Source organism: Lates calcarifer, linkage group LG9, assembly GCF_001640805.2.
Source record: "Lates calcarifer isolate ASB-BC8 linkage group LG9, TLL_Latcal_v3, whole genome shotgun sequence".
Classification (NCBI taxonomy): Eukaryota; Metazoa; Chordata; class Actinopteri; family Centropomidae; genus Lates; species Lates calcarifer.
In genome coordinates, this window is record NC_066841.1 from 18599275 (window position 1) to 18615238 (window position 15964).

Below are 15964 nucleotides of genomic sequence, written 5' to 3' on the forward strand. Positions count from 1 at the left end.
TAGGGGACAGACTTAGCACAGACCAGTTTCACCAGTATGAACTGAAGTAACAGCTGGCAAGAACAAGGGAGTGAATGAGGTTATTCGGAAATCAAAGAGGTTTCTGAAAAGTGGCCAGGGGCTTTTGCTGTGGAAAAAAAAATGGACAAGAAAGAAAAAAAAATTATATTTTTCAAACTTCTACAACTGAACTAGTCTTGGTTCCCCCTGGGCCAGCATCCAGCTTTCATGTCAACAAACTCTCAAATCTGTAGTTCAAGCTCACTCAAGTACCACTTTGTTTCAATAGCCCATTATGAATTGTGACAGTATCCATTGCTTCTTTTTTAAGAGCAAAACACTGAATTGAGAAACCATTAGAGCTCCCTTTATCAGACTATGTTGAGTGTGTGCTGCTTCAGGTTGTAGATGCCTGTAGTGCTTTAAGTGAACACCAGATGGCGCCAACAGGCCCTCCACTACAGTTCACCATAAAGTGCAACTGGTTTTAGGCATGAACTCTGGACATTTTTGTATATTACTGATTTGGGGTATAAAACTCATAATTTAGATATTTATTAGTTTTGACTGAATTGAAGAATTACAAGCTCTTTGTTAGAAAAGTACTCAGACCATTTTGGCCGATGAGGCCCTTTGAAACTCTGTTTAATGTCAAACATGCATTTTGGTCTGAAAACAGCAACAGAAAAGAAGCCAGAGTACTCTGCCAGTTCAAGTTCTGGAAGGAATCACAGTACAGTTACATGCTTAAACAGCTAACCTGGCTCTGTCCAAAGGTCCACATAACACCTCTAAAACTCACAAAGATGTGATCAAAGTTAAGGCTCACCGGCAAACAGCTTCAGGCTCAAAGTATCGTGAGTGACGTCCATCAATGACTATAATCTCATGGTGCTTGTCCAGGAAACACTCGACGGCAGACTCGGGCGTCCGTGCAATGTTACACCTGAACCCAGCGCGGTCACAGGCCCACCAGAAAGCATCGCTTTGGCTGTCCTCCTTGGCGAACACCAGCAGGACCTGAGCAGACAGAAGGGAATGGATGCTTGGGTGAGACAGGCATGCTACTACTGTGATAATTGTAGAATGTCTATCTATGTTTGTAGGTCTACACTACATTTACTGCTCAGGCAGGACATTCTCCAGAGCAGCAGACTTCAAGCTGTAACATAAAGTACTGACACCAAGGTTAAAGCGCTTCCAGGGTTACTGACATTTATGAGGCTGAATAGTAACTGGTGCTGCTAAACCTCTTTTTTTTAAGACCTAGAAAATGTAAAGTTGTGATTAGAGTGAGCTCATTGCCAAAACCCTCCAATGTGACAGCAGCTCTGAGTTATTTAACCCTTTAATACCCACCTCCCGTTTGAAGGTGGACTATTTTTTTGATTGTTATTAATTTTGGACAGTTTTCAAGGATTTATTTCATCGCTGGCCTGCCAGACTGCTATGAAAGTAGGAAGACAAACCCTACGGAGTTTGATGTTATTTTAAAATATGAGCTTTATATTATGTCAGCTGGGATCAGCTCCAGCCCATCTGCAACACTCAAAGATAAGCAGGTATAGCTAATGGATGGGCTTTGTATCCACTATAGAACAGAACCACTTAATTTATACCACAAGAGACCTGTAAGTTGTTCACAGTAAAATCTAAGTTGGAAGGCAGGTGTGTAATAAAATGACTGAATTGTAGACCAAAGTGGAGCCTTAAATGCTGCATGTGCTCATAAACGTGTTCTTAAATGATGAGGTGTTTAAAAACAATTTATTATTCAAGCATCCTGTCCCCTAACTTTGCATTTAACTCTGAGGTCATTTCAAGTGGTGGCATTCCAAGGGGTGTTTGTGTGCACTGATGATTGGTTTGGTTTCAGGTTTTTTTTTTCATATTGTGACAATATTTTACAGACAAACCCAGAGTTTGCATTACTGGCAGATTGTGTTTTGTCAGTATAAATGTCAGTCTACATTTCATGAGCATGACTCATTCATAAACAAGCGGTTACAGAAATGTGTGACGTCTCTGAGTAGGATTATACCTGGTTTATTTTTACCTCCGCCAAATAAATTATGTATTCATCTGTGTCTGTTTGTTTGTTTGTTTATTTGTGAACAGTATTATGTAAAAACTACTAAACCAATTTGCACCAAACTTAATGGAGGAGGGAAGAACCACTTAAATTTTGGGCAGATATGGGAATTTTTTAAAATCATTTTCCTTAACATTCCAAGATGATGTAACAGAAAATCTGAAATATTTATGGTGTTGAGATCTATGAGTTTGTGTAATTTGGTGCAAATAAGAGCTACATAGATATTTGTGGGATTGCTGGGCCTTGGCGAAGAAATGCACCCTACTGAGTGCCATTCTAGTTTACAGCAGTGCATTCCTCTTGATAAGAAGCCCAGGGACAAAATAGACTTTTCAGCCCGCTGAAATTTCAATATAGTGTTAGTGTTATGTGAGTTATTATCATGTCACTGACTTCAGTTACAAAGTGTAGATGTCTAGGAAATCAAAATCAGAAAGAAAAAGTGGCTATGTGATTAGCTTGGTCATCTCACAAAGCAAGAAAGTCCTGGTTTTCAGTTTCAGCCCTGCTGCTTTTTCTGTGTGAAGTTTGCATGTTCTCTCTGACTATACGTTTCCTGCCTCATTCCCAAAACACTCATCTCATCTCAGGAGAATTGAATACAACAGTATGAACTGCCCTTAACTATGAATGCATTCATCTGTTTGCTTTGTTTTCCCTGTGATAAGCTGGCAACCTCTGCCTCTTGTTCAGTGGATGCTGGGAGAGGCTCCAGCCCTCCCCCATGATCCGGAATAGGTGCATTTAAAATGGATGGATGGCACAGCTAAACAGACAGCATCATGTAAACGGCATTCCTAATATCTTCCCCGTGCTGATTATTCCTTCAGCGTTTAACCGAGCAGCATATAATCACAAATGAATTCTGTATTTCGCACCGACAGACCTGAAACTTGCAGAGCGCGGACTCGTGTTTTTGATCCCACACTGTGTTTTGACCACGGTGCACACCAGCCACCTTTGGTACAGTGGTGAGGAAATACAACGCTGTAAGAGACACATACAGTAGAGATGCACATGCTCTCATGCACACACAGGCAGCTGGGCTCCAGCCAGAACCAACAGTACTCAGCTCTGCCTCGCAGCAGCATCACCTCCTGACTCCCTCTAAGGACAACAAAGGATAGAGTGACAGAGGGAGTGCATGGAGGTGCAGGAGAGAGCGAGGGGAAAGAGAATGGGAGAGTGGGTGAAAAAAGGAGAGGAGAGCTGAAGTCATGACTCCCCGCACTTCCTGCACAGTTTTAAAATCAGGAAGAGTAGCATGATACCTAGCTATGCAGTCCTTCACACCTGAAGATTAGGCAGCCCGAAAATATGGAATGGCATATGGAAAAGAACAGGTGAGAATGGCAGGAGAAAAAGATGTAAAAGAAGAAGAGGAGGACAGAGGGAGAAAATGAGCTAGTATTGGTGAGTGCCTGTGAAAGGTCCACAGTCTTTGATCCCGTGCTGGCTTGTGTAACCATGGGACTGCTTTGTGTAACCATGGTGCTAGCATGTGAAATTCCACACACAGAGTACCCAGTCGACCCTGGGACGACACCGACCGCACACATCTCTGACCTGCCACCCAAATATGTCACCAGCGACGAGCCTGGTAGGAGGCGCCGTTGGTCTTAGTGCCCCGTCTGATGTACGCCCAGTCAAACACATGGCTTTGCTCCATCATGTCTGTCCTGGACACGCAAACACTTCCTGACATGTAACTCACGCTTAATTATACACAAATGAACTTATGTCTACACAATTACCTGGTTACAGCATGTTTAATGTAAATACATATTTTTTTGTTTTAACATATTTAGCTACACAAACAACAAACTACACAATCACTCATCGGCTTCATGGGTTGTATGAACACACCGTACAGTCAGTGTTCAGTTGGCACGGAGGCTTATCCCTGACTTCTGCTGCGAGCTGACTCACTCTTTCAGAGTTCAGAGGTTAATCTGCCATGTTTGCACACCCAGGCCAGATGGCATCTAACGATGGGAGACTCCCAAACACAGAGAGGTGTCACTGGGCTAACTAGCTCTGAGGACTTTATCTGCGTGGGAGTATAACACAGTCTGAGCGTATCAGAGATAGTATATGACCGAAGAGGAGGCCCATTGAGAGCCTGTGTTTCTGTTTTTTCGGGATTTAAAATTTTCTTTCATTAAACAACACAAAACCTCAACACTTGTTATACAAAATATGAATGAAATAGAAAATAAAAACAAATTTTCCTGCTTTTTTCCCCAGTGCTGTTGGTCTATGAATTTTACCTCATGAAGATCAAAGGACTTAAAAGTCATAAAGTCAGCACAAGTGCAATATCTTGATCAAACACTCCAGTTTCTGGTGTGCAGTGTCTTTGTAATTATGAAATACTAATACTACTCTTTACTGTGAATATTGTTTTGCTAAGAATGGGATAAAACATGTCAATAACATTAACTTAAGGTCTACTTAGTATTTTTTAACCTAGTGGAGCTGGGGAAAAATTATTAGCTAATTGACAGAAAATCGATACAGCAGCAGTTTTGAAAGCCGTTTTGTCGTTGGTTCCAGCTTCTGAAATGGGAATATTTGCTGGTTCTGGATTGTTTGTTGGACATTAATCTGTAATGAGAACATCCTTTAGTTGCAGTACTGGAAATCTGCAGAGAAAGCCAGGAAGTGGACCTAGGGTTCAGATTATTTTGTCACATTGGTAAAATTTCTTTGCAATTCACATCATATAGCCTAGATTATAAAGCCTTTTAGATATGAATCATGCTGCCAAGGCCCCCACCATCCCCACACCCCCTGCAGATCCTTGTAACTAATTTGGACATAAAGTTTTGAAGGATTTATTACATCGCTGGACTGGCAGAATGCTTTGAAGGCCATTATTTTGAAGGTTTCTCGATTTATCATCTGATTCTTTGACCCACAAAATGAAGAAGAGATATCTATCCGAATTCTGAAGACCAAGTTGACATATTTAAATTGTTTGTTTGGTCTGACCTAGAATCTGAAAAGCTCAGAAATCCAGTTTTCTATCAGAGAAGACTAAGAAAAAAACAGTACTGTTTTACACTTGAAAAGCTGGAAAAGAATTTTTGCCAGTTAATTTTCTGCTGATCTAATCACTTGATCAACTTTTTTTTTTTTTATTGACATGTTTTCTTAGTAGTGGTAGTCAGAGAAACCTTTACATAATGCTAGAATCCTACAAGAAAACAACACTGGGTACCAGAAAGGTTAAAGTGGCAGAATGGATTTTACAACAAGATGTATATACTGCAGGAACGTGCATGGGAATTATACAACATGTGTGCTGCTTTAACCTTATCTGTGTAGTGAGTGAAACACATGAATCATTAGATAAGCTACAGGAGGGGGTATCTGGAGAGGTTGAAACTCTCCAGGGCTGTGAGGCAGTTAACAGTAAACGTCAAGGAAACTCACAATATATAACTCTCTCCTGCAGAGCATTTTATCTCTCTCTTTTCATCTGTGGAAGGAGTGAAGCAGGGGAGGGTCAGGTTGGGTCATGGATCCAGAAGAAGGCTGGAGGTACGACTTTAGTGTGCTGCTTCAGGAGAGCAGTTTAAGGGTTTTATGGAGCATGAGACGAGATCTTAGAAGGCTTTTTAACAAAGCCCCTGGTCCCTCCACCTGCCTGCACACTGCCAGAGATTTCTGGTGTGATGTTATTTGGCATGGTGAATAAGGAGGAGGAGGAGGAGGAGGGGGCTGAAGGGATAGAGCAGGATACTGCAGCTCAGCATGAACATGAGTGGCATGCCAGGCCTCTCACATCACTGCACTGGAGTGGGAACTGAGCTGAACTCAGAAACCCCTGGAGATCAACCCACAGCTCAAACTGACGCAAATTGAATCAAAGCAATAAACAAGCACCTAATAAAGTAGCTGATTCCCAAGGTAGGAATTTCCAGAACGGAGGAATTCTTTGAGGTGCCTGCATCTGAACCAGCTGGTAACCTCCAGGAGGTTACTTTCTTTGTTACATAAGGGCAAATCTGACTAGCACATGTCCTAATCCCTAACCAGAGGAGGATGAGCACAGACAATCCCTGACTCAACCCTGCCTCACACTGCAATATTCCTGAGGTCTTGACAGGCAAGATGAGATCCCAGCAGGACTGACACCAGAGGACGACTGACAAGGTGTCTGCTGTCAGTCTGAGGTGAATTCACTTTCACACAAATTCAACATGCTCTCAAAACCACAAATATACTGTACAATTAATCAAAGTCAGCTCAGCAGATAGGCCATATAGTGCAATATGGTTTTTAGGATTGATTCCAGTCTTGCTCCATATTATGAGAAGAAGCTCAAGATCAAAATCCATTCATAATAGAAAACAAACTGTAGAGATATTCCTTAAAGGCCAGCCCACCCCCCTCCTCCCAGTGAAACCACATTAGGAGAGATCTCTAAGTGGCCAGTGTGAACAGGAGGAAGGATTGCAGCAAACAAAACTTCTTTCAGGGTGTATATGAGCGCCTGACTATTGAAACTGTTATTTAAGATTGTATTGGTAGATTATGGAGTTAAAAACAACTCCCAACAGCCTGCAGTATTTACCACTAATAAGTTGCTATAACTGGTCCCCAAGTAGAAAAACTGCAAAATCCCAGTGTGACCCAAACACAGCACAAGAATACGAGTCTACTGGTGATTTCCTCCTTAGTTTAAATGGCACTTTGTAGATACACAAGTTACACACAACTGGAGATTGGGACGTAATTCCATTCATATTGATTCTTTGAACATGTTAACTAACTAATTTCAATGACAGCACAACTGAGTGAGTTTAACAATAACAGAAATAATCATTTCAACTGAGAACTGTGTCAAAGGTTAGCATGGAAATTCAGTCTCTACTCAGCATTTTTAATTAATTATTTACATATCTTTAAACTGTTCTCTAAAAGTAAAACTGAAATCAGACAGAACTGATTTCATTAGAACTGTCATCAGTGTTTATTGCATTAATTGTCTGCTAACCGTCATGTGTAAAATGACTCCAGATCACTGTGCTAGCTCTTACCTGGATTGGCTCTTGAGTCAGTTTCATAGGTCCTACACATTCTTCTGTAGCTGAAACCTGCAGGCGACAGATGAGAAAGTGTGAATAACTGTCACAAACCAAGCACATAAAACACACACAAAACACACCAAACAAACAAAAAAAAAAAAAAAAAAAAAAAAAAAAAAAGCTGTGAAAACTTCTTACCATTTTACCATTAATGTCCAGAAGCATATTGGCATATTGCTTTTCCTTGCACGCCCTGTCTGACCCTGTCGCACTTCACCACCTTTAATCTTCTTTCTCACCTCCTACTCTCAGTTGTAAGACTTCGCAGAGCAATAAGACAAGTACTTCCTCTTACAAGTCAGACGTTTGGAGTAAAACAGGAAAGCAAGACTCTCCTAAAACAACAAATATCCATACATATGGGTTCTTTACTTGAGATTTTGTGATCGGCTCTCCCACGCTGTCGATGTGGATATTTACATGCAGTATTAGTGCCCAGAAAGGAGATGTCCACTGCAAACCCTCTTTAGAAGGTATTAGCAACCAGTCACAGATTGAACTCACAGGTTTACTTGCATAATCCTACTGCAGGAGCATCGCGCACTGTGCTGTATATATATGTGTGTTTTTGCAGCTTGTCCCAGCAGATTCAACAGGCTTCTTAACCACATGCGTCATTCTGGTGTGAATAAGCAACTCAGTTACATGTGCCTCCTTTGAGCATATGCATGTACACACATGCTTACACCACACCTGCAACACACAGTGAATCAGCTGTGTACCATAACATACTGTATCACAGTGGACACCACATCAGCTCTGTGTCATGCCCAGGAATTAACCATCAGTTATATAGCTATTTTTGAGCAAATTCTGTTTTGGTGACTCATTTTTTCCTCATTGAGAGGACTTTGTTAGGATATGCTGTTTTTACCGGTAACATATTCATAAACACACACTCATAACCCACAGGGGAATCCTCCAGATTAAGGTCTCTCTCCAGCTGAAGAGAAATATCTACCAGGTATCCATAAAAAGAGAAAAGAGAGAGACAAAGAAAGATTGGGAGGGGGATTTCACTTAATTCTACTAGAGGCACGAGCTGGATAATAATGCATGCTACGCACAAACTCTACTCACAGTTATACAGAGGCTGCATGACTAAAGCAGTGAGGTAGACAGGAGCTGGTGACTCAACCACTCATCACTACAGTAGTATCTGTCAGTGGTAATTAGGCTTAAAAGGTGGACATACCTCAACCCACATCTAGTCTCAACTAGCCACTATACACCACTAACTAACCGCTGACGTCATCGAGAGCCTTTGGGTGCAACACAAGGAATCTCAATAGCATAATTTTGGGTACCATGCATGTTGCTTCATGAATGAACAAACTAATACAGAAAAAAGTGCTGCATCATCAGTGTTGAGAACACATAAAATGCAAAACACAAATTACAGTATAAACAAGGTTGACAAACACTGATCACTGGTGTGTAACCCCCCCATTTGGGACAGTGATCTGATTTAGTTACTTAAAGTCTCACATTTTGACAGTAGCAGAAATTTGTTTGTAAGAAGCTGATTGAGAACATAAGTGTTCAGGGTATAATCTGCTAATCCAAATCAAAGACAGGCCTGTCTGTTTTTCTTTTTTTTTTTTCTTTTTTTTTTACTGCTATAAACAAAATGTGGACACAGCACTGCTGAAGCATGAGAATTATCAGGAAGTATGTGTGGGAAGGCTGCTTGTGATGTTTTTATGTTGTTAATGCAAACAAAACGCTTCCTGAAGTTGCTTCACATTCTGATTATGTCAATGATTATATCTTCTACAGTTAAGAAGAGAGTGGTAAGTGACCAGGAGTGCCTTATCTTAGGTAAACTAGATTTTTGTCCATAATCAGATGTTGGGACAAACCTTTTTTTTTTTTTTCAGTTTTCTTCACAGTAAAACAACAGCAGCTGTTTCAGCAAATACCCAAAACTAACATATGTTTATGCTGAACCGAAAAAGCTCTCTAACGGCTGTATGAATTATGGCTCTCCAGGAGCAAAGGAGGAAGTAGTGTGACATTGCTGTAGAGCCAGCCCAGCAGAGGGAGGTGGTTGGATGGGTTAGCAAAACTTTGACACAGGAAGTGTCTTAACTCAAACAAAGTTCGTTTTTGTGCCTAAATCTAACCAAACATCAACCATAGAGGTGTAAAATCATCAAGGCTTTTTTTTTTTTGTAACAGTGAATGGACACTGATAAATGATGTGATCTGACTGGCTCATCAGATCAGGAAATGCTTATGCCCAAGAAGGCAGTTGCAAAATACTTACAGTAAATTGTTATTTAATTTGGAGAACACATTGCTCATTTAAAAGTTGTGTGCTGCTTCAGGTGAGAAGCTATGAACACACATCAGTCTCTAACAGGTGGCTCTGCAGAAAGTCCAGAGTATATCCCTGAACAAGGCAGGCTGTGTGGAGTCTGTTGATGACAGTTGATAGTTGTGTTGTCAAACTCATGTATACCTCACATCACAGTTGTTTGTCTCTGGGAACAAAGACTCTTGGAAAGCTGAGTAGGAATCACTTTCATGTTGTCAGTGATAATGGGGGAAATAAATTAGGTCAATCAAGTAAGAGATGACCCGAGGGAGCGCTGAATTACAGATCCATCAAGTCAGCGTTGAAAGTCTTTTTTGGTGAATCAGTGACAAGAATTAAGAAGCAGAGGCTCCAAATGTATCAGCGTGGTTGAGGTTTGGCTTCATGAGAAAATGAGTAATTTGGTTTTACTTGAGGACAACACAGCCAGATGTGAAACAGAGCAGGAAGGAAGGCGGTAGAAATTGGGACAGCTGTACTGAGAGAGCAATTTGGAGAGAGATCAGTCAGCGAAGTTAGAAGATGATAAAGAAAGTGTCGGGGGGGGGGGGGGGGGGAGTTGTCATAGGACAACATCTCCTCTGAGAGTGGGTGACAAAATCCTTATGGAGAGACAGGAGGGGGAAGGAAGTGAAGGAAGATTTAGGATACACAGACAAGAGCCTTTGAGAGGTAAGATGAGTGGTAGAGACAAGATGGATGGATGTAGAGAAGAATAAGAAAGGCTGAAAGAGGGCTTAAATGCTTGATTCATAAGGGTTTGGACAAGAGGATGGCGAGGAAAGACAGGAAAGAGGTCAGAGATATTCAAAAAGAGATGAGAGAGTGGGTAGAAATTGGATGTCAGAGTCTGTAGAAGTTGGAAGAAAGGCATGAGTGGAGAGAAGAAAGAAGTAGAGAAAAGACGTGAACCACAGCGGAGGACCTGTAATTTTCTTTGTGAGATTACAAAGACATGTTTAATGAGATAAGCTCTAAACAAAAGAATAAACAGTGATCTATTTATTTAATACTGTAAGGACACTTAAAGAGGTAGATAAGCATAAAAGGCACATAAATAGTACGTTAAAATCTTCAACTAGAAACTGAACTTAACTCCATACCATACTCTGTGTATACAATGATAGTGCCTGGTCACATGCTGTTGTACATTAGCAGTGTAAGTCTGGTATATGTTGTGTATTACTTTTCTGTCTAAGTGTGACACTGTGGGCTCCCCCTAGAAAATCCAGACAATTTGCCCCCCCACCACCACCTGACAACATCACGTCACCACTACAGTTTCCATAATCTGGGGGAAGCAGGATGCATAATGTTGCCATGGAGTCAGGGGGTTAGCTATGAGCTGAGGTCTGATTTGTTTATATTTTGGCACCATTAAATGGATGCCGAATTACCTGTTAGTTGTCCCTGTTTGTAATTTATCTCTATACACAGACAGAAATCACCAGGATTACTTTGGAATTGAAGAAAATTTAGAAGCATGACAACTCTCAGGCAAGTTCTGGTTTCTTCTTTGGAGCATGTTCTTTTCTGCGATTTCTCAGCAGATTCACAGACAACAATTTGTGATGGACATCTGCGATAAAGATAAACTGTGGGAAGAGTAAGTCACACAGAATCTAAAAATCTTTGTATCATGTCTATGTGTTCTGACTGGACTGCAGCAGCTGTTGACTGTGCTGGTGAGCATGCTAAATCAGTTGGGCCAAACTACAATAAACTAACTTGCTGTTTTTAGGACCACCACCACCATGCACCTGTCTGTTTCACCTCAAGCAGTGTCTTTGCCTCACATCTCTCCCTCCGCACCTCATCTTAAACTTTCCTGCACTGCCATAGCTAGGCACCCCTCACCCTGAAAACCTCTTAGATCTGCAACTAATTGCTAACTTGCTAAAGCTTTTCTTGCTGTGGAGCTGCCATCCTCTTGGAGTCATTTCAGGTAATTCTATTGTCTTCATCTGTTTTTGAGAAGCACTTTGTGATGTTAGCTTTGAAAGGTACTGTATAAATAAATCCTTACTTACTGGGGCCCAGGTACATCATGTCATTGCATATACTGTATACACATTGTTAGGACACAGATTAAACATTGCTTTCATTGTGGAGGCCTACTCCACCATTTCATTACACATGTAATAGTGCAGTTTATTCTTCAGAATGCAATAAACTTAACAAAGTAACGGTATGTTTAATGTATTCTTTTGAAGGTGTTTTCACTGTTTACAATGGTTGTAGATTATGAAGAAGACAAGAGAGTTTACATTATGGCTGGAGAACAGAAAAAGTTGTTTACACTTATAGGCCAATGTCTAATCATCTTGAGTAAGTGACAAAGAGGGGCCGCATTTTTCATCAAGACTTGACCTTGTGTGTGGCTCTTACTTTGAAACTCAGCAGACTGTTTAGAAATCAGAAATGATACAGTATGACGTTACTGTGGCCTTCAGAGCAGGACTAAATCTTCCACTGATCCTATGCATTTTGTCACTTTCATCTGTATCTGAACCAGCAGTGAAATGTTATTTAATTTATTTTGGATAATGCCAGATAAATACCAAGCAGTTGGCTTTCATCGTATTATATTACTCATCATTGTTAACAGCAGGCCTTGGTGTTTACGTGAATCACAGTCCTTGCAACAAGGCCTCAGCTTATCTGCAGTGCAGGCGGCCTTCTGTAGTGCCTAGATGGGCTTGAGGTCAGCCTCAGTCTGAACACTGCTACAGTTATCGTCTTTCTTATCCTTTAGACATGATAAGCTCTCACTGATCAACTGATATTTTGACGTGGGTTAACTTTGTCATGTGAGCAGGCTGCTTGACTGCAACCTTCAGATTTGATGATCGTGCTACCAATAATAGCACACTGTAGAAGACGTGACTGTACGTTGCTAGTGTAACAGTAACTGCTGATTAAATCCTTCACTGGTGAAAATAATTCAAGGTTTTTGTGAAAATGAGGTGCTATTCTGACACTTTCAACTCTGTTTTATTAGATAATGTGTTTAGCCTAGTTCCCATCAAAAGTGATTGACCGCCTACTTGTAATTCCTCGCACAAGCCAAAGCAGAAGGAGACCAATAAATCTGCTGGGTTGATATAATGACTGATACTGGCTTAACGCTGATATATCAGCGTCGTCATAGTCAGTCAGTACAGAAATGTCACAAATGTTTTACAGTCATTTAGAAACAGTGTCTGCATAAGACAGGCTGTCTACCAAGAACAAGTGATGTTCATTTTTAGCCGTGCTAGTAGCATGGTTCCAGGGATGGCAATGTTGGTCAGTCAGCCCACCACTTTGGTACAGACTGAACTCAATATAAATGAAGATATAGGTATCAGCCTCAAAAACCCAGTATTGGTCAGGTCCTAGTCCACAGACATGCAAACCATGTGGACTGGAAAGTTTAATTTGCCTTAAGTTGCAAGAAAGAGGCGACTTGTCCAGTTAATTCTTTTCATTTTGCTCAGTGTATGCTGGGATACACTGGCATGGAAAATAAAAAGGTATTGTTAAGAGAGATACTTTCTCTAACTCACTTATGAATCCTCTTTGAATGAGTATCCAGGCTAATCTTGGAAAAAATTCTGCCTCATTATTTCAATATTTATTTATATGATTTGTCACTGGTTGCTATTTCCCAATTGCCTTTCATGAATCTGGTTCGGAATTCCCCCAAAATTCAGCCGCATTTGAATTGGTCTCAAGTAGTCTCTCATCCCCAACCCCTGTTATGTGCCATCATCACTGGTGCTATGCTCATTACGCTACAGTACTACATTTCAAAACTACCAAAAAAGAGCATGGAAACATGACAGTGCATAGTAAAAATTCTGACTGTGATCAGATGAGATAACATGCATGTAAACACACACCTACAGGAACTTCTTTGCATGTAAACAGTCGTCCCAGTCCAACATCCAAACTATTTTCCACTTCACAGCCTAGATGACATTCCTGCTCTCACACACACACACCCCCTCTTCCATCCAGACTATGTCCAGACTAAATCTCAAGACACCGTTGTTAAAACAACACACATCCTTACGGGTCATGCTAAAACATGAAAATGTCTCATGTCCCATTAAAAACTCCACTGTGTCCTCTGCTCTCTATAACCACTCATATATATCATTTACCTGTTTCTTGTGTTATTCCTTTGTAAGACATCTTAAAAAGCAAAACAATGGTGCTTGGACTGCAGCTCAAATGTTCACTGGTATTCCTGAGCTTGTGCTATCGTCCAGCAAAATGAACATAAATACAGATTAATGGTGACAACACCTGTATTGTGCAATCTGCTACACTGAGTGTAAAACAGTGAGTTTTCAGTGACAAAGCATAAAGCTGTTCAACAAACTGCTCTTCTTATTCCAGAATTTCACTTCTTCGTTTGATAACTAGCTATGAGATGGATAAAAACAATAGCTGATTAAAAAAAGTTACACAAACACATCTGAAAAACCAAGCAATACAATATGATGACAAATAATAACTTACATGCAAAGTGCGTCAATTCACAGTTTACAGGAAGAGAAGATCTACGATTACACACTGTAGATTCTGCAGCAGGCTCTAGCAAACAAAGGGCTGAGCGTGGCCTGAGCTAGGCCTCTTATCAGTTCAGGTGCACCTCATCAGGTTGAGGTGGAGTCCCACCCGCTTCTGACTGGGCGGGATTTCTGGATTTTTCAACATTGGTATTTAAAAAGATGCTCACAGAGCAGATCAGAAAAACAACAGAAACCTGTCTTCCAGCTCACGCAGATGTCTGAGCAGAAATTTTTCAAAAGCTACCTTTCCCATGTCCACACAAAAACAGAGTCAAAGATATTACCGTAATTTCCGGACTATTGAGCGCACCTGAATTTAAGCCGCACCCACTAAATTTAAAAAGAAAAAAAAAAAAGTACATATACAGGATGCACTTATCTATAAGCCGCAGGTGTCTAAATGTTTTTGCGGCATGAAGCTCGTTAGCCCGTAAAAATCTATAAATTAGCCGCATCATAGTTTAAACCGCAAGGTTCAAAGCGTGTGAAAAAAGTAGCGGCTTATAGTCCGGAAATTACGGTAATTCTGGGAAGCATTTCTGAAAACCCTGAAAAATGGTTCTCTTAAAATGAAGAAGGAATTAACGAAATGCACTATTCATACAGTACTTTTTTTTCATGGTACCACTAACGTGTATACACATGATCAATAAACTGAGTTGCTGTATGTGGAGAATAATTACATAAAGGTATGAGAGAATGTAATGCCTGTACTGCTCTGGCTCTGTCTCACTCAGCTTTGGTATATACACTCACATAATTCTAATGTGTAAACAAAAATTAAGCACTCATGGATCCAAGATTCTTTCAAAATGTATGTGCTAGAATCAGCATTATTTCATGGAGTTCGTCACTGTTACTTTACAGGAGTTTCTCTGTATCTGTTAACATCTGTAAACTTGTTCATCTGGACTATGTCTCCAACCAGATTGTGACTAATGTTTTTTTTGTCATTATGACATTGGTTTTTTGTTCCTGACCTGATTTCCTCTGCAGGGGAAACCTTGTATTTTCTCACCTTTCCTGCATACTGTTTGTGTTATCGTTATATGTCTATTAAGAGAAGCCTTTAAAGATACTCTTTATGAAAGTACTGTCAGGTTAACAGATTAGTTTGGTAAGGTGCTCCTTTCTTTTTCAGAGCACAGAAGCTGCATTGCTTCTGCTCACTGAACTTTTGTCCGTCTAAACAAGAGGTGGTTACAGTGATGCTGAGAAACTGATCATTCATGCTCTCCTCTGTATATTCTAATAAGTGAGTGACTGTGTGAGACACCCTGGGGGGATATCTGTACCGGCCACCAGCATCAGCTCCTTCACATGTGACTGTTCACACCCCTGCCGTACTGACCAGAGGGGTAAACAAATGGCTTGTTTATATAAACATGCACACGCACATATACACGCACACACAGGCATGAACACACATGGGAGCGTGATCAACACCATGGCAGATTATCAAGATCCTGCAGGGAAAGGCAGATGGTTTTAATAATAAATGGTATCATTGATCCTCCCTCAGTCCTCAGAGACAGAGGGGAGCTGAGGGAGAGCAAAGGAACAGCTGACAAACCAGCACACACACACACACACACACACACTGTCTGTGCCACCCTAAACTCATGACACAAATCTATAAAAGGTATTAAAATGCTGGATCTAAATATTATTAAGCTGTTGCGACATGCTCTATGATTTCAACTGCTGATGAGAAGCATCCTGTTAGGATGACTAAATATTTTCATTCAGTCCAGTGACTCATACTGTGCCAGTTCTCCTCCATATTAGGATCAGACAAATATATGTAATAAATTCATAAAAAGAAAAGAAAAAAACTCTATATCAAAAAACAACCAAAAAGAAAACCAAAAGGTACAGTAAAAGGTTCTAA

At 40.6% G+C, this 15964-nt stretch overlaps 2 protein-coding genes across 3 annotated transcripts in view; both read right to left on the bottom strand.

Moving 5' to 3' along the window:
• Nucleotides 1-15964, bottom strand: part of LOC108873800 (3-hydroxy-3-methylglutaryl-coenzyme A reductase) — a 336264-nt gene that overhangs the window by 120931 nt on the left and 199369 nt on the right. The gene's annotated exons all lie outside the window — the stretch shown is intronic.
• The window catches only part of pde8b (phosphodiesterase 8B), a 38467-nt gene that overhangs the window by 19838 nt on the left and 2665 nt on the right, over nt 1-15964 (bottom strand). Inside the window, exons 2-3 of the mRNA XM_018694308.2 lie at nt 7144-7200; nt 830-1020 (exon numbers count right to left, since the gene is read on the bottom strand). Of these exons, the coding sequence (XP_018549824.1) occupies nt 830-1020; nt 7144-7200 (248 nt within the window). The remainder of the gene's footprint in view (nt 1-829; nt 1021-7143; nt 7201-15964) is intronic.